This window comes from Zeus faber (genome assembly GCF_960531495.2).
Source record: "Zeus faber genome assembly, chromosome: 13".
NCBI classification, from domain to species: Eukaryota; Metazoa; Chordata; class Actinopteri; order Zeiformes; family Zeidae; genus Zeus; species Zeus faber.
This window is the reverse complement of record NC_137198.1, coordinates 15,611,301-15,634,510: the sequence shown is the minus strand read 5'-3', so window position 1 is coordinate 15,634,510 and position 23,210 is coordinate 15,611,301. Positions and strand designations below refer to the sequence as shown.

Here is a 23,210-nt window from a genome sequence, read left to right as displayed (position 1 = left end):
GTTTGAGCCAAGTGGCTAGAAATCATGGGAGGTTTCATGTTCCTCACAGTCACAACAATGATAAGCAGGTTTTCACTCATCCAGCAGTTACACGTTTATTAAAAGTATGATGCAATAGAAGCAGGTAAAATTCCTAATGGGCTACTTGTCTCAAAGGTAAGGGGATAGCTGGCAGGACACAGATGACTGTTTTATAATCACGCAACCAATTAACTTGGTGCTTGGATGCACGTACTCTAGTTAGTCCCAAAGAACTGTGGACATCATGCTTTTTGTGACAAAGGTCGTACAGGATGAGCTCTAAGTGTTTTTTATGGAAAACATCCGTGATTTCAACGACGCAGGGCTCTAGTCTCAAAGTGAACTTCTTAAACTAGTATCCCACCTTGGCAGTTGACAGTGTCATCAATGTTTTCAATATCAAAACACATGGTATCACAGTGGGCACCAGGTTGAGATGTGCAGTATTCTAGACTAGCAGAATGTATGAAATATCTACGAAATACCAGTTTAAGGCAGTTAATGAGGTTTCAAAAAAAAAAAATACAAGAGCGGGTTTACTGAATTTATTAATTTTTTTTTTTTTGGGGCTCCAATAACACCTGATGCACCTCAGCACTAGTTCAGAGTATGGTACAAGGAGTGGACCGTTCCGATGGGTTTCTGTCCCAGCGTAGAAACGAGGCTTCATCCATCCGTTTATTGTAATGAATACAAAAAGGTGATCCATGTTTAGTCACAGCATGTAACACTTTTGGAAGCATAAGTTGTTTGAAGTTAAACCGGTTAATACAGAACTTGAGCAGCAGCTTTCACCAAAGTCCCTGCAATCAATCTATAACAATTGACATGATTGGGGAATATAAGGGAATTACAAGCAACCAGAGTAAAGGAGCAAAGTGCCACTTACTGCTGTTGTAGCTGTGAGGCAATGGGATATTTATTTAAACTTGTCATTGGCTCATAAGCAAATACAACAGGATCCTCTTCCCCATATCTACATCCACAAAATCATTTTTTTTCATTGTCCATTTTGCTTTAGCCTCTCAAGCCGCTGGAGTAGCGCATTGCCAAAGGCTTCTCTGTATCCTGGACTCAGAGTGTCCAGAAGTGAGTAAACAGTCTCATGATACTGGGTGCACAAGTCTTCATTTACTTGATCGAATGCATAGCCCACCACCTAGGGGAAGAAAAAAAAAAAGCCGAAAATGTGACCACTGGGAACTCTGCAGCACAAATGGTATCACAGGATCCATAAAGCGTGTTCAACTGCATGACTTACCCTCAGTCCCGCCTCTGTGAGCTCGAGGCAGAAGCGATTGCCCTCTATTGTTTCCACATTTATGTAGGCCACGTCCAACGCGCTGTCGAGATTCTGCGACACGTACATTTCATGGACGGCAAAGAGGACGTCGCTGACCACCGCGTCGGCCTCCAGCCTCATGTCCTTTACGTCTCCAAGCTCAACACAGTCGTCGTCCTCTGGCTGGTAGTCCACCTCCATCCCCTTTAACAGAGAGACATCACAGAATTGCTGATGGTCTGATGACAGCGACTTAATAAAAAAAAAAAAAAAAAAAGTTAATTAACCCTCCCTTTAGTGCTGGGGAAGAATTAATAGTTGGAATAATCACTTCACTACATGCAGGGCTGTGACAAATGTGACTTTTTATGACGTTAAATGTCATACAAATAATCACGATTAATTAAGTTATTGCCCCCCCCCCCTTCATTCTATGCCACTGTCATAGCATACGTCTGTGCTTACACTTCAGGTTTGTGAGGAAGAGACATTAATTGACATTGAATATTAAAACAAACAATACCCTTTTCTGATACCAACAATTTCCTGGTTTTGGTTATAATTTGGATTCATATATTTCCTTTCACCCACGGTATATTGCACTGTATCATTGACATCGGATTCACCTGTTGAGAGGATTCTCTTTCGAATGTGAGCTATTAATATCGCACAATACCATCATTTAGACATTACTGCTAGTATTGCATGGCGTCATTGATATGACGTATTTACAAGACGCTTTCGACCGACTCGCTGTAGTCCGAGCGTCACGACAGCGAAGCCTAGAGGCCTTTCAATGCAACTGGATCACACAACGTCGTTGAGCTTGATTTGCGGACAATACACTGTAAACGTTCCCCCAATTCCGCGAGCTAACCGAGCGGCCGCTCACGGTGACGGGTCGCTCGTACGCAACACACTCATTTGGACAAGTTTTGCACAAGTTGTAAAGCCAGGAACGAGGCATTATTCACCGCAAAGCGAACACGAGCGAAAAAAAAACAAACGTAGACCAGGTACACAATTGATTTACCCGACTGGTGTTGATATTGGACACATTACTAAATACTGTAAGTGTCCACGGACTCATAAATACGTGTTATTTGAATAGTTGAACATGCGTATGTGTACTGAATGTATTACTTGCTGCGCCCGTTTTTCGTCTCCTTCTTGTCGGCCGCGCACTTCCGGCTTATGTCGGCGCTGCGTTCAAGTCCAGTGGGAAATGACCGCTTCGTAGCGACGGACACGCGGGGCCGCCCTTGGGGCCCTTTGCGAAGGAAGGTATCGCGGCGAGACGCGTGGACGCCCCGCTTCAGAGGGCCAAGAATCACGTGGCCACCACGAACGAAGCCTTGTCACGTCACACACAGGCATTAACGGAAAGACGTCACGATGTCACATATTCAAGATATATCTCGATTTTTAATCAATGACGTTTCTACAGACTTATCTTTCTCGCGAGAGAACGTGTGTCTGTAATATCCCCTGGGTATGGTTTTGATATTGTTATTTACCGATGTGCCATCGTATTTCGTCTCTGCGATGTATGTATAATAATTTTTTTTTTAAATGCGAACGTGTGCGCTGACATCGTTTTTGTCACATGATCTGAAAGAGTATATGTAAGTGACGAATAAAAATCTTGAATCTTGAATCTCGAGTCTCGAGGAGAGCTGTGAGTTCGTTTTTCGGATGCTGTCGCCTCTCAAATCGTCCCATACGGTTGCAGAACCACGCATAGTCTTGCAGGTGTCACCATTCGGACCATATGTTATTGCAATGGTGCCGCAGCCCCGAGTCCTAAAACCCGGAAACGAGGAAACGAACCGTAGTCTGAAAGTCAATGGGTTTTTGAATGGGGTTTTGGTTCGATGCCTGAAATAAAGTCTGTGGCTAACACAAGCTTGGGAGATTTTCGCGTTTTGTTCTACGACATGGAACACGTCAGTAAATACCCCACTTGTGAATTTTCTGTGTTCATTTGTGAAGATTATCATTCTGAACAAAATGTGTTTCACAAACTTGTGTTTTCCACAGAGTTTATTTTCTGCAATAACCTAAAATCCAATGGTAAAATCCCATGGGCTTTTTGTGGAGGGAACCGGGGCGGGCTGGCCTACAAAAATACCTCATCCCTGCAGCACTCTATAGAGGAGGCTGCAGTGTCAGGGCCGCAGTCCTAGGACCAACCTCATTTCTGGGACCCTAGTTTTTCGTGACAGCCGAGGATAACCAAGGGCCGCATTTCTAAGACACACGGACAAAATGGAAGACACTCTAACCCTAACCATCTCTAAGCTTATACATAAACGTAACCGCCTCTCACCTCCTACCTTAAACTATAAGTCGTGAGACTGAGTATTATTTGGGTGGAATAAACCTTTAAAACTATAAGTCGTGAGACAAAGTAGTATTTGGGTGGAATACATCTTTAAAACTATAAGTAGTAGTATATTGGTGGAATAAACCTTTAAAACTATAAGTGCTTGGACAGAAAGTACTATTTTGGTTGAATAAACCTTTCAAAATCTATAAGTACTTGGAGAGAAAGTAGTATTTGGATGGAATAAACCTTTAAAACTATAAGTAGTTGGACAGAAAGGAGTATTTGGGTTATATATAAATGTATAGTTTTAAGAAGAAACCTTTAAAACCATAAGTAATTAGACAAAGTATTATTTGGCACGAATAAACCTTTAGAAGTACAACAACGATCACGTGTAGACCAGTTCACACGTGCTAGTATGGATTTGTGTGTCTTATTTAAATAAAAGTATCCACTGCACTGTTATTTTTTTGTTTTTGGTATATATTGGGAAGGTATTTCATCTTTCCATGCTGGGTTGTGGTAGAGTCTAAATCACTGCATATATCACTGCATATATGTATGGATATGCATATATGTATGGAAGTATGTATATGTATGTGACAAATAAAAATCTTGAATCTTGAATCTTGAATCATGGAGGGGGCGTTTTTTTTTTTTTTTTTTCCGCTTTCTGACGTGTTTGCGTCACTCTGATTGGTTGATACACTTTATTGCGCTCAACAGACTAAAAAGCAAAGCTAAGAAGTGACAGCGGTGCACTGCGGATTTTTTTACAATCTGTTTTCAGATATTTTGTATTGTATTGTTGTTAGTTATTTTATTATTATTACTTTTTAAATACACCGACTGGGGACCAAGCTGACCGAAAAGGACAAACGACCACCCGTAAGTTTTGTATTGTCTCAGCTCTGTGACAATACAATGGTTCAATTATGATTTAGATAGATAGATAGATAGATAGATAGACAGATAAATAGATGGATAGATAGATAGATAGATAGATAGATAGATAGATAGATAGATAGACAGATAGATAGACAGAGAGATAGACAGACAGATAGATAGATATATGATAGATAGATGGATAGATAGATAGATAGATGGATAGATAGATAGATAGATAGATAGATAGATAGATAGATAGATAGACAGACAGACAGACAGACAGACAGATAGATAGATAGATAGATAGATAGATAGATAGATAGATAGATAGATAGATAGATAGATAGATAGATAGATACTTTGCAGCCTTGCTCACGTCAAAAAAGACTAATAATAAAGTAATAAGAATTTAAAAAAAACAACCAAAAAAAAAATAAGCCGTGTAATGGTGGGTTTAAATAATACCATTTATAATTTATATATATATATATATATATATATATTTTTTTTTAATAATTACTTCACTACTACACTATCAATCGTGGCATCTGCCAGTACGAAGCTCGTAGTTCCCATCTCTCCCATTGGTCTTGAACGCAGCATAACCAACTAACCCTGCATATTCTTTATCCCACTCCAGGGGGTTTTTCCCTCTTCAAAGTTGAGCAAAATGCTCAACACCGCCGCAGAACGCCACAGCAGCGCCGTTACCGGTGGCCCGCGTTGGCGCGCGCAAAACCGTTTGTTTAGAGTCTGCCTGCACGTAAACAGACATTGTCCCGTTCGCGGTTTCATGACCGGTACCCCCCGCCCCCTCGCGGAGTGACATCATGGCCCCGTCCGTCCCACCCGGCACGCTCGTCCCTGTCTGTGCGGAGTCATGAGCGTGTTTGTAAACAACCCGAACGGAAGGTTAAGGGATGAAGCAATACCTCCCCCTCTGCCCCTGGGACTCCGTCTGTGCTGCGGACTAATCGCATGTTTTACTTTTTGATTTCGGTGTGTATACATGTGTCACAGACGGTGTATAAACAACATTTACGTCTGGGTTTTGACATTTAGTTAGCGTTGTGCCTTCAAGTCGTTAGCTCGCATTGCTAACTGTCTAGCTTAGCTAGCTACGAGCAGCTAACCCCCTTCTTAACAGCCCTATTGTGCGTGATTTACCGATGTCCAAAATGCAGTTATTGATTTAAACCTGATTGTTATGGCTATGGCTGCGTCAGATATGCGTGGCGTGTATGAGGATAGCTATCACCGGTTTGTGGATTAGATAAATAGATACTTTATTCATCCCCGAAGGGAAGCTGCGGTGGTGCAGCCGCCTACATCAAAATAAACAGACAACAATGACAAAGCAACAAGAATAAAACATAGAAAGAAACTGGCGATATGGCGTAAACTTAAAAAATAACAAACATCAGAAAGATAATGGTGTTGCTGACTGCCCTGCTTTGTTGCGCATACATGTCAACAAGTCATTAACACGATCATTTGTGCACATCTGCGTTAGCGCATTAGCTGTTGTTTGGCTGCAGTTGTCTGTCAATAACATTTTGTTATGTCTCAAGTTACACAGCGATTATTGATTCATTTCTCTATTGTGTTTTTCATACTGCAGACGCAGCAAACTGGAGTCGTCACACATATCCTTGATTGTCAGCACATCTTCTGAGGTGTCACTTATTCTGGGGAAGAAAGGATGCTTCTCTTCACCCTCTCTGGACTTCTATAAGTCGACAGGATGACAAACCAATACAACCCACGATAAAATAAAGTGCAACATTGTCAACTAATTCATTGACAACCCATTATCTTAATTTAGTCAAGATGCCATGGCCATTTTCAGAATCCATTAAAAAGCGGGCTTGCAGATATCTTCTGCATCGATATCTAGGCAACTTTCTACAGGAAAAGCTGAGTTTGGATCAACTCAGCTTAGACCTTTATCAAGGCACTGGATCACTCGCACAAGTTCCGTTGGACAAATGGGTAAGTATAGGGTTGAAGTTGATAGAGGGAACATCACACTTCAAAAATGAAATAAAAAAATGACAGATCTAAAATTGTCCCTCCCTCCAGTCACTCAATGAGCTGCTCGAGACAGCAGATGCCCCTTTTGAGGTAATAGAAGGCTTCATCCAGACTATTTCACTCACTGTACCATGGGCAGCACTGCTCCAAGAAAACTGTGCACTGGAGGTCAAGGGCATGGAGATGGTTTTCAGACCCAGACCAAGAATGGGTAATGAGACATTAGTTACATGTTTATTTCTTAATAGAAAATGATGTCAGAATGTCATAGATGGATAGATTGTGAAGAATAACATATGGTATTTCATTTGACATACTGTGTTATTGTCCGTTCCTCTCACAGCTTCTGGCGTGGAACCCATGTACTGGTCCAGCTTCATGACCAGCAGCATGCAGCTCGCCAAAGAATGCCTGAGCCAGAGGCTTACTGATGACATGGGGGAGAGCTTTCAGCCTTTTGAGGGACTGGAGAAGTTTGCAGAAACCATAGAGACAGGTTTTTATTATCGTATACCACCTCCACATCCTTTACACTTCTTGATTAGGTAGGAAGCTTATTAATTGGGTTTTTCATATCCTTTCTCTTTCAGTTCTAAGGAGAGTGAAGGTGACCTTTCTGGACACAGTTCTGAGAATCGAACATGTGCCAGAGAATTCCAAAACTGGAATTGCTCTTGAGATTCGCATCGACAAGTATGTTCAAATGTTATTTACTGTTATTTATTTGTAGCCATTGTAAAGCCTTCGCTCTCGTCTAAGCTTATCTATTTGGTTTTGTTTAGAATTGTTTACTGCGATGAAACGGATGATGAGAGTCCCAGTGTGAACGTACACCAGCCCACCACTTTTGCACATAAGAACTTCCAAATAGAGGGAGTCACCATTTTGTGGGATGAGTTCTCAGAAGTGTCCCGAGCCGGTTTCAAATCCTCACCTACACCAGCAGTGAGTGGAGAAATGTTTTAGAATTCTGGAAAGAAAATAAATACATTTTGTTTATAAATTAGACTTTTTTTTTTTTTTTTTTTTTTTTTAATTATTATATATATTTTTTTACATTAATTTTTTTTCTTAATCCATCCTTATTTAAATACTTTTATTTTTTTTGCAGGAGACAGAGGCCAAGCTCTCTCCCAGCTGGAATCCAAAAATAATATGTGAGCCTCATCCCCAATTCACAGAGCCAGTGTCCTCTGCTACACCCTTTGAGTCTATGCCGATTGGGAGTCTTGGCGGTAAAATAGAGCTCTCTCTCACTCTGAAGCACAACTTATCCTTGCCTGGAGCTAAAGTAAGCTAGATATAAAACATTATTTTCATTTTCAATTCATATCATAATTGAATTAACATTTAACGTTATATTTTATGGTCCGTATATGATCTTATTTGTCATCACCATTTTTAATACATAATTTTCTTTTCAGCTGGATGTTAACGGACATATTGATTCACTCATCATTCTTCTATCCCCGCGACAAGTTCACCTTCTTCTTGACATGTTTGGAGCGTTCTCAGGTGGAGGTAATGTTGTGTTTGTTGTGGGTAGTTTGGTGTACTGTACAAATTACTGTTTAACCAAGGGGTATTTGAGAAGTAGATTAAACACAATATCCTTTTTTTTTTTATTATGAAGGAGCACAGGAATGGGCCAAGGACAGAAAGAATCGACCCATACAGCAGGAGGACGAGTATCGACTCCACATGGAACTGAACCGCTGTCTGAAAAAGGACACGGCCATCCCTGGAGCGGATCCTGATCTCTTTGAAAGCCACAATACTAGAACTGTGTCTAGTCGAGGTTGGGTTACAATATTACTCCAAATTTCTGTTATCCTGTATTTATAACAGGGCTCTTACCAGGTCTTTGAGGTGCGAGAAGGGAAATTTGTCCTCAGACATTTAAATACTGGAATACCAAAAAAATTGTAAATACTAAGCAGCCCCTTTTGTGCCAAAGTCGTTAAAAAAAAAAACAAGGTTGGAAATACTTATAATAGTAGATGTCAGTGAGATTAATAATAGATATTTATACAAATATAAATAATAGCCAATGACACTAAGATTATATTATATTTTAATTAATAAAGATCACATAGAAAAGTTTGTTTTGCGTGAAGTCCTTCAAAATTAAAAATTTAGTCCTTAAAAAAGTACTTGAAAGTCCTTGAATTTCATTTTGTAATTCCAGAATGAGACCGTATATAAGCTGTTGTGCTTTTACTGGCCTAATGATAATCAAATCATTTTTTTATTTTAAAATGTCCCCTTTTTTCCCAATCTGCTTTTGGTGCAGAGGAAGTGTTCTTTTCAATGGCTGACATGGACATGTCTCACAGCCTGTCGTCCCTCCCTCCTCTGGGTGAACCCCCCACGGTCGATCTGGACCTGTCACTCAACAGCAACTACTCACCAGGGGAGTCTCCCTCTGGCAACGCAAATGTACGGCGCTCGCAAAGATATCGAATAAATCTTGACCATGCATAAAGCTTGTTATTAGGATTGCATTTGTCCAAGCTGGGGTGTTCTGTAGCATACTATTTATGTAAGAAAAAATCAAGCTTAGATTGTAAAATGGTTTACAATGGGTCTTTTGGTCCAATATGTAGTTGAAGGAAAAGTCACTGAAACTGACGCAATATTTGTCTGTCCTTAGGCCATCTGGGATGATTATCTGGATGTGCCACGGCATCGAGAAAAGCAAACCATTGAAACTCCTTTCCAGCCACGGGATTCGCAGCTGCCACACAAACTACTGCGACAGATTTGTAAGCGTTGGGGAAAAGTGATCTACCCATTAACATTCCATATATTACACATTAACCACTGAATAATCATTGGACTCAACTATAAGATAACCAGTTTTGATCACAAAACAAAGGGCTCCTCAAAAATCGAAGAGTCTAAACTGTGTTCCGTTTCAGCCCATCCAACCAAAACACATGGTGACGAGTCGAGGCCGGAGCTGGTGTTTAAGCTGACATTGGGCAGTGTGGCTATCTCGGTTCTCCACATCGACCCCCTACCACCACCAGACGCGGCTCCCAACACCCTCGCCCCCATAGCCGCAGACTTCTTCAGCATGGTGGGCCCAGGCCGCCTCCAGCCCGCTGCTTTCCTGCAGTCTCGTACGGTATTCGACCAAGCCTGCCCCCACGACCACCTCAGGTGCACTTTTTGGAGGACTTACTTGCTTCCTATTTCTTGTGCTGCTTTTGATTAGTTATTTAGTGTGTCAGAGACTCCATGATTTCAAATGTTTTTTTCTGGCCTGGGCCTATCACCGTAGGTTTGTAGGCCAGGGGCTTAAGATCAACTATGAGCACTGTCAGGGCTCCAGCCTGCGGACATTCAGCACGGAGGTCTCCCTCGGACAGATGGAGCTGTTGGAGTGTCTGTTCTCCTCCGAGGGCCTCGTCCCCGGCTCTCGGCAAAGAAGGGTGCAGTACACCGAGGTTAGCTCCAAGTCTGACATTTGCACACATAGCACAATGCTCAGCTCTGGTTGGTTATTCATTGAAAAAAGGCCTAAAAGGTGCGTCTGGCATGCAGTGTGTCTCACTGGTCTTTCTGCAACACCTCAGCTCCTGATGTTTGAAACCACAGCTAATGCTGATGCACAATCTGCCGCCTGCCTTCACATGCTTTACAAACTGGCTGAGCGCAGAGGCCCCCAGGTAAACACTCTTCTCAGTATGGTGTAACACCAGCACCCTGGACAAACAAGACTCAAACAGGTCTCCCGACACCACAGTGTAGCATTCCAATCCACCGGCTCTGTGTTGCTCCGTGCAGGGCGGCCAGGTGCGTCTGAGCACCATCCCCAGGAAGGCAGAGATCCAGGTGGAGCTTGGCTCGGCCCATGCTGAGCTCGACATCAGCATCGTTGATCGCCTCAATTCACTGCTGCAGCCTCAGAAGTTGGCTACCACAGAGATGATGGCCTCCCACATGTACACGTCCTGCAACAAGCATGTCAGCTTGGTAAGAAATGTCAGGCCCTTTAGGGTTGACAAACTTTGAGTTTTATTTAAAACGCTCTCAAACGTGGAGCTTTTTCTTTAGCATACAAGATGAAAACACGTCATAGTATGGATAGGCTATTAGATAGATTATTAGATAGCCGGATTAGAGGGTAAATAAACAATTTAAAGTGGTTGAATATCCTTGTTGATTTAATCTGAGCATTTGTTTTAAGATTGCACAAGGCAACTCTGCAAATAAGAAATTAGTTATGTACCTATGTTGTTATTGAAATCTACTTAAGTATTAAAAAAAAAAGCGATTCAGGTTTTTCTAAATGCTTCTGTCAGTTTTTCTGTCTGAAGGGTGCTGATAGGGCGAGAAAGAGATTGAAATCCTACTTATCATAGTTTTCTCCCTGGGGAAAAAAGGTTCAATCATATAAAATATGATTTAATATGAGATATATTTGTGGAATAATATAGAATGGTCAACAATAGCAAAATTATGGTCATTTTAACCCAGCCCGAAGTTGGGGTTTCAAAACGACTGCATATTTGTACGCTTTAATTAGGAATGCATAACCCAGATTTTCTTGATGACCATTTATAAACTTCACAGCATAAGGCTTTTGCAGAGGTTTTCCTCGACGACAGTCGTACGCCCACCCACTGTCATGTCACCGTGGCTGTCAACGCCCCAAGGCTGCGCCTCGCGGTTCGCTTTCCCATCCCAGACCTGCGCTCTGACCAAGAGAGGGGCCCTTGGTTCAAGAAGTCCCTGCAGAAGGAAGTGCTCTACCTGGAGCTCGAGGACTTGGAAGTTAAGACAGAATTCATGGGAGGAAGTTCTCCTGACCAAACCAAGATGGAGCTCATTTTCAGGGAGCTGACTGGTATGTGACCACAGAGATTACAGTTTTCCAGCCGTCTTGTGCAGAAGTCTTTCAACTTAAGGGCTGCATTTTACTTCCCAACAGGGAGATTCCAGGAAGACAAGGACCACCCAGCTGCACGGTTCTTCAAGGTGTCCCACACCATGGATGGAGAAATGACAACGTCAGACAGCGGGAAATTTGATTGGCCAAGGTCAGCTCATCTGTAACCAATGCCAAACAATTAAACTCATTATGGAGCATTTCACTGATTTTAAATTTGACATTTGTTGCTGTTTACAGAGTTGTGCTGAAGATGAACCCCACCGCTGTCCACTCCATACTTGAACGCGTGACGGCCGAGGACGAGGAGGGGGCCGAGGACCAATCACCTGAGGAGGAGGAGGAGGAAGGTGCGGCCCACTCACTGAAGGATGTCTGTGACTTTGGGAAACCGGAACCTTCACCATTTTCTTCCAGAAGGGTGATGTACGAAAATGAAGAGGTGGGTGGTGACTTAATAGCCATTTCTGAAGAAACTCGACCAGAGCGAATGACTTAATTGTTGAATGTGTCATTTTGTGATTGTTGTTTAGATTAAAACCTCTGACAGTTAAATTGCAGTGGCCAAGTCTATACACAGTTTGCGACACAAAATGTTCTGCCAAAATATGTTCCATCATGTGGATACTCACAAATAAAAGACTTTTTTGTTTGTTGAACTTTGAATGGTGACCCATCCATTTTTTTTATAGATGGTCATTCCTGGTGATGTTGCTGAGATGACAGAGTTCCAGGAAAAAACCATGAATAATTCGCGTTTCATCCTCGAGCTATCTTTCCCAAATGTGCAGTTGGTGCTGCCCAGCAAGGCCTTCTATGAAAAACTACACAACCGGTACCGCATTTATAATATGATTCATATTTCTTCTTCTAGTACCGTTTTGCCATATTAAACCTCGTTTACGCGCTCAGGATAAACAACGACCTGCTGCTGTGGGAGCCCACGGCTCCTTCTCCGGTGGAAACTGTTGAGAACATGCCGTACGGGGTTGGACTCTCCGTCGCCAGTCAGCTGATCAACACCTACGCCAAAGATAGCTTCAGCCAGTTTCGCTCCACTGGCCCCGAGGGTATAAAATGCAAATTCAATAATTGCAGAATTTTCATTGATTAAAACTCGCAATGTTTCGACTGAAATCTCCCGTTTCTGAAGCTCTCGTTTCACTAGTAGTCCGTGTTACTCACGGAGATGCTCTGCCTCGTGCTTGCAGAGGACACGAGTGGCTCTGAAGAGGAGAACCTGCAGTACTACTCTCCAGCCTCGGACCCGGGCCCCAGGTCACGCAGGAGGAAGAAGCCCAAGGTCCAGAACAAAACGTCCCAGAGCCTGTTCTCCGTCGTCCTGAGCGTCAACCACGGCCTGGTGGCTCTCCATACCGACGCCAAGGTAAAACCTCAGACCTTTGCGGTATTATTATCTTGGGACCTTTTTTACCCCCAGGACCTTTGTGATTCTGTCCAGCTGAGTTTCCCGCTGGTCTCGATTTGACTTTGTTTTACTTCCCAGAAGGAGGATAAAACCGTGTTGAAAAACCAACACGGGGAGTTCTGGCTGGAGGTGAAGAACGCTGTGCTGTTCAGTGTGATGCAGTACGAGGGCTACAAAGACCAACATTACATCTGCTTTCACACCAGTAATTTCTGTATCTACCACCAAGGTAAAGCGGAAGGTATCAAATCAGCCTTTGAAGGGATAGACTTATTTGCCTACATATTCAACTTGAGTCAGCATACCTCCTCAAATGTGGCCGATAAACACGTTTTGTGTCGTCGTCTCGTGTTAAATCGCTCAGGACTTGTGGACGGAGACTCCACTGCCGCAGACGTCAAGTTACCGTGCAGGACTCGACCCCACTGGCTGGAGCCGGGCATCTACCAGTCAGACAACTCTCTGGACCGAGCGGGAACGCCCTCAGAAGGCATAGGCCTGGAGGCCCAGAGCATGCTGTCAGTGTCCATCAAGATCTCATCCCAGAACACAGAGCGCACCGTAAAGGTAGAGCAGAGAGATAGAGATCACTGCGTTGATAATGTCGGGCGACCACATGAAATAAGCAGTTATAATACACTGCAGTGTGTTATCCCGCCTGATTAATATGTTTGATGTTATTCAGCACGAGTCTGGGGAAGAGGTTTCATGGGGGGCCCCAGCAAAATGATGAGTTGTTAAACATAAACATAATTTTATTTACAAAACATTAGAGATTAGAGATTGTACAATAACGACTATTTTGATCAGAGTTCCACCGTTACCTTGGTAACTATCCTATAGACAGGTATGTTTAGTGTAAGTTTGAACCTAATCATATCGGACTCATCATATAGGAAATCTTCTCACATTGTGATCCCAGAGACAAAATCGTCTAATCTGACTGTGGCCTAATGTCTTTCAAATTTCGGATCCTTGTTGTGGAAAAAGTTGAGAATCACTGACTCAGATGGCAGGAGATTGATTGATTGATTGATTAATTGATTGATGCATTTTTTAAATCAAGCTGCTCACAATTGCAACCTGATAACCGTACTGCAAAACTGCAGCCTCTTTGCCAAATTAGCTTAGTCACCTCGAGAAACATCATTAAAAAGAGCAACCATTCTCATTCATAACTGTAGTTGTGGCTAATGTGTGGAAGCTTCCTCTATGATTGTACTTTTTTATCTTTTTACTTCCTTTCTGTGACCTACCTGTAAATGTATTTATGCATGTGGTTTGTGTTAAACATTTCCAGGAATTCCTTGTTGCTGTGGGAGTGAGGGGAGCCACGCTCCAGCACAGAGTGGTCCCTCCCAGCCTGGGCTGGTATGACCAGGTAAGGCAATCCACTCTACTGGACCCATTTCATTTTTTTGAAAATATTTATAGCAAAAGTGATAATAATTGATCAACTATAGAGACTCCTGATTCAATTTGATGCCTGTGTCCTGTGTGTGTGACAGATTGTAGACTTCCTGAACGTTTCAGACGAGCCTGTGTTGGGTTACACTGCTCCGACCTCCGTCACCACCCTGCACCTACACCTGTGGAGCTGCTCGCTAGACTACAGGTTTTGTGGAATCAACCGATGCTCTCAATGCTGTTTGGGGAATATAACAGTTTCACGTTTGTGGTGTGTGTGTGTGTGTGTGAATGAGTTTCCTCAATGCACAGTGTGTTTTTCTATCGGCAGACCACTTTACCTTCCGGTCAGATCGCTGTTAGTCGTAGAAACTTTCAGCGTCTCCAGCAGCGTCTCAATAGACCACTCTTCCTCTACACTAAGGTGAAAGACCTTCACTGAAACACAATTCAATGCAGTCAATGTATTGATTAACGCAGGTCTTTGTTAACTATTACGTATGGTTTCCAGGATAATCCTGGATGAAGCTGCTCTATTCCTCTCTGACAAGAGCAACGCTGTCTCAGTTAATCTAATGCGAGGTACGCTGACCTGCAGCGACGTCTTCACACAGGGATGCTTGAAACGTTCAAAATGTGAGCGATTTGATGAATGCTTTTCTGTTTGACAGATTATGTGCAAGTGGTAGACATGGGAACGTTAGAGCTGAGGATCACCGCAGTTAAACCCGGAGCAAACGGGGAACTGGTAGGAGTCAATTCATGGAGGCATGTTAGAAAGTTGTTCGTTCAGTGTCATCCGTGGATTATAAAGGCTCGTTCATTTTCTGTTGTCGGCGGCTAGTCGGAGCCTAGGTTCGAGCTGCGCTGCTCCAGTGACGCCATTCACATCAGGACGTGTTCGGACTCGTGCGCCGCCCTCATGAACCTCATCCAATACGTGGCGAGCTATGGAGACCTGCTGTCCTCTGCTGAGCCGGAGGCCAAGAACGGCAGTGGCACACTGAGACCTAAGGTCAGTAAGGACACAATCATGACACGTGCATAATATATAATTATCAAACTATTACACATAATAGTTTCATAATTGTTTAATTTTATACAGTTTTGAATACATTTAGAATGTATTCAGTTATTTGTATATACTACTTTCAATGTGTCTTTGAGACTGCTAGGTTAACATCAATTTATATTCATACCAGAGAATTTATCATTTTGTACCTTATTTTACCATTTGTTATTGTAATGTCTTAATTGTGTAGATTCATCAAATAATAACTAAATAATCAACAGATTATTAGAGTAGATAGAGATTATTATGTTTTCTATATATATATATATTTTTTTTTACATGAAGCCTAGTGTTTCAAATTTATAATTTCCAAATTATTCTTCTTGTCAGGGGAATTGTTGTCCTTCACTTATAAGAGTGTGTTTTTGGAAAGGTGGAGTTTCCCAGCCGGCCCCCGTCTCAGACCTCTCTGCTCCCAGAGAATGAGCAGCAGATGCTGCAGGACCTGATGAGTGAGGCCATGGAGGAGACAGACGGACAGCAGGCGCCGGGCGTGCAGCACAACGGTAAGATCCCTCAGGGAACGGCTTAGGAGGAACCGCTGCACATGACCGCTCATGATTGGTCATTCCCTCCAGGAAATGAAGCCTGAATAAGGAAGCTTTCAATATGTTATTTCAGGAGAAGTTTCTTCTGACTAATTGTTTGACTGAATTCATTTCCCCATTCATTGAGGAAATGAATGTGGAAAATCTATACTCCTTATGTTACTCATCAATTTTTCCTGCATTTCTGGCTGGATTGTGATGACTCATTTAGCCAACCATGAATTCCATCGTGTATTTGAGTTTACAGTTGGATCCAGTGTGTAGCAGAATTTCTGTTGAGATCCATTGAAATGAAATGTTCTTGGAAGAGTACATAGGATAAGCTATTGGAAGTCTGGTGATGTTGATGGGTCAGGGAATAGAGAAGATCAGGGATTAGAATTTTGGTTACCTAGGGAAAAAAAGGAATTCTACGCTTGAAAAGGCTTATTTCAATGGTATGAAACCAATATTCATGTAAATACTTTAAAATTTAAGGCGACAATCTGCTTTAAGCTCATATTGTTTGATTTTTAACCGAAAGATTTAGAGTACAGAACAAAAACAACAGCAACAGAAAATGTGTCACTGTCCAAATACTTGTGGTCAGCGCTATATTTAAGTATACCTTATATATTTTTGTCAGGTTCTATGGGAGCAAAATCATTATTGTTATCTAATTATCATTAAGTTGTAGTTTTCTTCGAGTATGTGAACAGCTGTCGTTCTTTGTGTTTGGTTCTCTTCATATCAACTTAGAAAGAAACTTTAATTTACCACCTCCGTAAAACAGCACGCAATTTCTATATATATGCTGTATGTTTTTTTTTTTTTTTTTTTTACATAAACAGGCATGCACGAAGAACAGAATGAGGACCATGACCCGCCTTGCTCCGATCTGTTCCTGTTTCCCAATGAGAGTGGGAATTCCACCCAGGAGTCCAGCCCCACCTACCCTGTACTTCACTCCCCACTCATCACCCCCGTCCCCAGCCTGTCCCAAGAGGTGGACGATTTCTGCATCCTGGACACACCCGGCTCGAGAAAAGAGGTAGAGATCTATGTGCGGTCACCGCCCGTAGCGCATTCGTTTACCAGGTTCATTGCTTAAAACGTTTCTGATTTTGACCGAATCGCCGCGCCTTCTAGGACCGGGACCAGGAGCCGGTGGTAAAGCTGCTCACCGCCGCTCCCATAGAGATCAAGGCCAACCACTTCAGCCAGCCTCTGAACAGCAGCGTCTCGGGCCGCGGAGCTCTGAACTTCCCCGTTCCGGAAGTGCGCTACCTCATCCGGGAGATCTCTGTCGTCTGGCACCTGTACGGCGGGAAGGACTTTGGGAATGTCACTTTCACAGCCTCTCCCGCCAGGAGCCGGGGGTGAGCCCTGCACCACATGTTTTTTTGTTTTTTTTACTGCTGTGAAAGGATCATTTAATGTATTTCGCTCAAATAACTACTCTGTTCCTTTGGGATTCTGGCAGATCTACCCCTCACAGCTCCCCCGCTCAGACGCCGCTCAGACAAGGCAGAGCAACCGGACGCCCCGGGGGGGGACGAGGAAGGAACCCAGACGTCCTGATGGAGATCCAGCTCAGCAAGGTGAATGGGCTGCGAGCCTTTATTTTATTTGGCTTCGGGTTTACCCTTAAAAAATATGGTTCTTGAATAGATTAATTGTTCCAAAGCCACATGCATCAATATTTTCAATTTGCTGTTGTTTGATTTTTGGCCCATAAAAAAGTTGCTTATACAACCGATTTTGCGGAAAATCTTAAAAGAGGAAAGAAAAGAAGTGTTTGCACACCACCACAAGATTAGAACATGCGTTATTTTTATTTCCAAAACCAAATGGATCGATGTTACTCATTTTCTTGACTGTTGACATCTGACACAGTTACTTTGGAAATTGTGTGTCATTTCACTCCCAACATAGTCTGGAATCCATTTTGAGTGGCCTTTAGAGAAGTCTTTTTTTTTAACCTAAAGATGCCTGCAGAGGCTCTGGATGAAGCTCTCTTATATCAACAGCAACACAACACATTCCCACATGGATTTAGTAGAGGTTAATCTTTCCATTCATTTAATCACAACTACGTATGTGAATGTTTTGTTGTTGTTTTTTTGTTTTTGTTTTTTCTCAGGTGAGGTTTCAGCACGAGGTCTACTCGCAGACCCCGTCGGCCTCCGGCACGTCGGCCGAGCAGCCCGTGTCCCGGCAGGTCTTCTTCGTACAGGACCTGGAGATCCGAGACAGGCTGGCCACCTCGCAGATGAACAAGTTCCTCTACTTATACTCCAGCAAAGAAATGCCCCGCAAGGCCCACTCCAACATGGTGAGGGACCGTGTCAAAAGCACAGTAAAGGTGCCGGCATGCTCAGCAAACACAACATTTTAGTGGCGACCGGCTCAAACGTCATACGGCTGGTTGCATCACGGTTGAGCCCCGAGGGGATCAGTTGAACTCTGTGTCCTGGTTCATTTCCTCACTGTATTGTCATGAACACATTTCCTGTTGAGCATGCTGGCAGCTGACTATCCTCGTTCTGATTTTTTTTGTTTTTGTTTTTTCCTTTTTCCCCCAGCTGACGGTCCGGGCTGTGCACATGTGCCCGGAGGCCGGCCAAGCCCCTCAGGAGTGCTGCTTACGGGTTTCACTGCTGCCCCTCCGCCTCAACATCGACCAGGTAGAAGAAGAGCACACGCCTCCAATAAGATCCAGCACCAGAAACCCCCCCCCCAAACAAAAGTCGTTCCTGAGACCATTTGAGTCAAATGCTGCGCGTTCTGCATCACATTTCTATCCAACATCTCCGTCCCACCTCCTCCCTATTTCGTTCACAGGATGCGCTCTTCTTCTTGAAGGACTTCTTCACTAGTCTTGCCGCAGAGGTGGAGTTGTTCTCTCCTCCCGAACAGGAAGGTAAACTCCGCTTTTTGAGGACGCCCTTGAAACACACTCATTCAATTCAGCGGTTTAGGATTTATCGGTGCCACGGCTCAGGGTAGCGTTTCAAGCTTTGTTACCTCTCCTAGAAAGGAGCTCCCTCCGGCGAAGTGATGGTGAGGCTGTGTACAGGTTTTGAACTGATTCATCTGATTTTTTTTAATTGAAATTGGAATGCTGGAAGATGAGATTCAAAATACGGTTCGCTTGGAAAGGCGCCGAATTCACATTTTTATCAGTTGCTCCATTTCTAACATTTGTCTTAATTGTGGAATATAACAATTGTACCAAATGGTCACGGACAGCTCAAATAACCGCGATCAGGTTATGTGACATTATGTGACAAGTGTGACAGCTCTACCGACTGGTAGATCGTGGGGAAACTTCCTCGTTGTGTCCGTGTGTGACCTCTGCTCTGCTTATTGGGCGGTCTTTTTTGTTTTTGTAGCTCTTTGCGTATCCATAAAGAAAGCCGCCGGACCAGAGACCTCCAGCAGCTTCTCCAAGCACATGAGCAGCAGCCAGGACCCCGCCCCGATCATCTCTGTTCCAGCGCAGAGACGCTTCAGTCACAACGGTCTGACCACGTCTGGGAGGGAGGAGCCCAGCGAAGCAGCCGCCTCGTCCTTCACAGACCAACCCATCTTCTTCAGGTTGACTGAAAATAAAATGCCCTCGCTCCGCTCCTTGTGTAAATCAACCCCGCGTAATCAACTTGTGTGATTTCATTGATCTAACAGGGAGTTTCGGTTCACCTCCGAAGTCCCGATTCGTCTGGATTACCACGGCAAGCACGTTTCAATGGAGCAGGTACTTAGGTTTTAAGATTGAACCGTATGAGAAAGAATGCAAACAGGCCTTTTTTTTGGGAGTGTTTTTAATCTGTGATATTATAAATGCTTTCTTTCAGGGAACATTCGCAGGGATTATAATTGGGTTAACGCAACTGAATTGTTCTGAGCTGAAACTGAAACGATTGTGCTACAGACAAGGGTGCGTATGAAATCAACACAAAATGTCACAGCTAAATCATTCATTAATTCATTCATTAATTCATTCATAATTAGTGGTAGACCAATATGGGTTTTTCAACGGCCAATACCAATATATAATGCCGATATCATATAGTTTTTTTTTCATCTGATAAAATACAACAATTTAATCATAATAATATAAGACACCAAATTGCTGAATTTTAATTAACTTTTTATTTCCTTAACACTAATGTTATTATCTGCATCCGTAGTGCAATTATTTTAAATAATAATGTATCAACTAAACAAATGTGCACAGGTAATCAAAAAAACAAAATGAAACTGAATAAAAAATGTATAATTATAAACAATAAAATAAATCATTATTAATAAACAACATCATATTAAAGTCTCCCCGTTCCAGAAGTGCAGGATTTATTTAAAATGCTTAATACAAGTTATGAAACAAACAAGGGTAAATAGATCTAAAATAAAAAAAACACTAAAAATCGCCTTGGGAACGCATGCACAGCGCAGCGCCGTATGGAGGAGAAGAAATAACTCCACTCCAATTCTCTTGAGTTAGGGTTGCGGTTTCGCCTCAAATGCAAAGTATTTCCGAACGGCTCTCCTGCTGTTTTCTATCTAAACCGGAGGCTCTACACTTGCCATCTTTAACGAGCTAACACCATAACAAATGAAGGAGAGAGTGGAGACGGCGAGGGAGGGAGGGAGGGGAGGCTACGCGGGCACCGCGGCAGTGTGTGACTGCCGTCGGAGAGAAGAGGGAACGTGGAAGCAGCTCCCACCGGTCTATCAATAGTGCGGAAAATGGGTATTGAAACACTTTCAAACTTTGAGAATTGATATGTGTAGGAAAATCTATATTTCTGACAACACTAGTCTGAAGACTTGTTTAAAAAAAAACATTTTATCTGCCTTGTGAGCGCCAGCATCGCCAGTGCCAATTATCTCAAAATGCGCAAATATGGGACCGATTAATAATGAGTTGGTCGGCTGCAGCACACAATTGCTGCTTTTACCTGTTGTGTGTGATTTGTGTGTAGAATACAAACTGTGAGTGGTATTTGCCTTCCCTGCACATAATGGTTGTTTTTTTCTTCAGGCTGCTAGGTGTGGACAAACTCTTCTCCTATGCAATAAACGAATGGTTGAACGACATCAAGCAGAACCAGCTTCAAGGCCTTCTGAGCGGAGTGGGGCCTATTTACTCTCTGGTCCAGCTGGGTGAGCAGCACCGGCATTATTCATCTAAACCCATTTGGGCCCCAAGACAAAAGTTTTCACCAAAGCTCTTAATTGTGTCACAACCAAAACTTCCTGGTTAAGCACGCACAGTTCCTCCTTTGACGTTCTGTGTACTTCTTCTGCAATGTTTTGTTCAGTTCAGGGATTTAGGGACTTGGTCTGGCTCCCGATAGAGCAGTACCGCAAGGACGGTCGCATAGTGCGCGGGTTCCAGCGCGGCACGGCTTCCTTCGGGACCTCGACTGCCATGGCGGCTCTGGAGCTCACCAACCGCATGGTGCGGACCATCCAGGTGCGTTTTCCTTCCTGTCATCGCGGCATCCGGTCTCGGCTTTAGACGACGAGGTTATCAGACATATAACGCACCCCTTCGACTTTCAGGCCGCAGCTGAGACCACCTACGACATGGTTTCCCCCGTGCCGGATGAGAGGGACACGAAAAGGATAAAACGCTTTTCCCATCAGCCGGTCGACCTGAGGGAAGGCGTCGCCAAAGCCTACACCGTCGTTAAAGAGGTACAGAGTATTCCGCCGGCGCCATCGCCGCGTTTCTCATCGGAGCCGCCGTCTTTCTCAACTGCGCTTTGCTCCGGACGTTCCGCAGGGAATCACGGACACGGCGCTGACCATCTACGACACGGCCACGCGGGAGCACGAGCAGCGCGGGATGACGGGGGCGGTGGGCGGGGTGCTGCGGCAGCTGCCCCCGGCGGTGGTCAAGCCGCTCATCGTGGCGACCGAGGCCACCTCCAACGTCCTGGGCGGGATGAGGAACCAGATCCACCCCGACGCGCGGCAGGAGGAGTCTCAGAAGTGGCGGCAGGGGGAGGAGTGATGCTTCACTCCCGGGGTTGCGTGAGGGAGGGGGGGGGGGGGGACGATGATTGTACAAAGTCCGCTGCCAGTATTTTGAGGTTTAAGCGGCCGCAGACTTCTCAGCACTTTCCTGTGTCGGTCTTGAAATCAAACAGAATCCCTGTGGTCAGAACGTTTCCATTTTGTTTGGGGTTTTTTTCCTCATTTTCAAAGACCCTGTGTAAATGTTTCCATTACATAGGACACGTGGCCCTCTGATGTTGGTGTGATTTGGCTTGTGTTAGCTCACTCCTCCCAACATTTCCCCCCCACAGTGCCTTCATGGTTATTGGCATTACCCCCCTCCCCCCACCCCCCGCACTTCGTGAGTAATGAGGGATTTACGCCAATCAAGGACCACACAGCTCTATGTGGATGACTTTCTCCAGGAGAGTCGGGGAGGCATTCTTTGCGAGTAATGATCGCCGAAGGAAAAGGAGGCTTCCCTCTCGAGAGGCGCAGACACGGCTTTGTCTTAATGGTTCAGCGTACAACTCGTCTGTAGATAGTCGTTCGACATTTTCTTACCCTGCTCCGTGTCAGAAAACACTAATATCTTAGGCGTGACGTCCCCCGGTTTATCTGATGAGTCGTGTACGTGGGCTTTACTTAATTTAAGTATTCAGACGCGTTGCATTTCACGCAAATGTAATGTTGAGGAGTAAAAATAGTGACAGCGGTGTAAATGTGATTACAGTTTCATGTAAATTTATAAACCGCACTTTCAACATACGTCAAATGATGCGTGAACGCGTGAATAATTACTTCAAGAATCGGTGTCGTCGCCGCCGCCTGTAATTGTTGCAGGTCGATGCAATAATTACAGGCGGCGACAATGACAAGATTTCATGAAAGGTTCTTTTCTTATTTAAAATTCAGGTTTGAGAATTTTTTTTATTTTTTTTTTTATGTTTCTTTTTCTTAGTCTGCTGCTCACATTCTGGAATTGTTCACCTTAATCTCACAAATCTCTGCATCCGCTTAAGACATGAGACCGCCAATGTCTTAATGTCTTAAAACTTAGACGGTAACGCAGCGGCTCAGGATGCAAGCCGGCATTAAAAACCCAAGAAGAAGAAAACCACGCGCTTTGGATGTTTAATATTTTGTTAAAATATCGATACGGAGCGCAATGCATTGTAAGCTGCAATGTTTCAATCTGCACACCTTGTTTTTTTTTTTGTGGAAATTATGGTTTGTTGTACAGTGTACAGATTATTTTTTGACTTTGTATTAAAAGCATGAGTTGTTCTTTTAAAAGAAATAAAAAGTGTTAAAG

At 43.5% G+C, this 23,210-nt stretch overlaps 2 protein-coding genes across 2 annotated transcripts; one reads left to right on the top strand and one right to left on the bottom strand.

The window, feature by feature from the left end:
- Window positions 1-116: 116 nt before the first annotated feature.
- gskip (gsk3b interacting protein) lies at window positions 117-2,487 on the bottom strand. Its single transcript, XM_080011780.1, has 3 exons — window positions 2,447-2,487; window positions 1,283-1,507; window positions 117-1,180 (listed from the first exon to the last, which is right to left on the bottom strand). The coding sequence occupies exons 2-3, from the start codon at window positions 1,502-1,504 to the stop codon at window positions 1,022-1,024; spliced, it is 381 nt and encodes a 126-aa protein (XP_079867906.1). The 5' UTR covers window positions 1,505-1,507; window positions 2,447-2,487; the 3' UTR covers window positions 117-1,021.
- A 2,927-nt stretch (window positions 2,488-5,414) lies between these two features.
- Window positions 5,415-23,210, top strand: atg2b (autophagy related 2B). Its single transcript, XM_080012565.1, has 43 exons — window positions 5,415-5,519; window positions 6,142-6,512; window positions 6,603-6,765; window positions 6,898-7,050; window positions 7,145-7,247; window positions 7,337-7,499; window positions 7,666-7,845; window positions 7,979-8,075; window positions 8,188-8,352; window positions 8,848-8,993; window positions 9,208-9,319; window positions 9,476-9,719; window positions 9,841-10,006; window positions 10,136-10,228; window positions 10,347-10,535; window positions 11,136-11,409; window positions 11,494-11,602; window positions 11,692-11,893; window positions 12,144-12,286; window positions 12,364-12,521; window positions 12,663-12,838; window positions 12,959-13,109; window positions 13,245-13,447; window positions 14,181-14,261; window positions 14,389-14,495; window positions 14,619-14,711; window positions 14,799-14,869; window positions 14,959-15,035; window positions 15,132-15,302; window positions 15,733-15,865; window positions 16,738-16,937; window positions 17,036-17,265; window positions 17,370-17,487; window positions 18,030-18,221; window positions 18,472-18,573; window positions 18,731-18,809; window positions 19,282-19,486; window positions 19,574-19,643; window positions 19,744-19,826; window positions 20,934-21,055; window positions 21,214-21,368; window positions 21,458-21,592; window positions 21,681-23,210. Exons 2-43 carry the CDS (start codon window positions 6,351-6,353, stop codon window positions 21,909-21,911), a joined length of 6,207 nt encoding a protein of 2,068 aa, XP_079868691.1. The 5' UTR covers window positions 5,415-5,519; window positions 6,142-6,350; the 3' UTR covers window positions 21,912-23,210.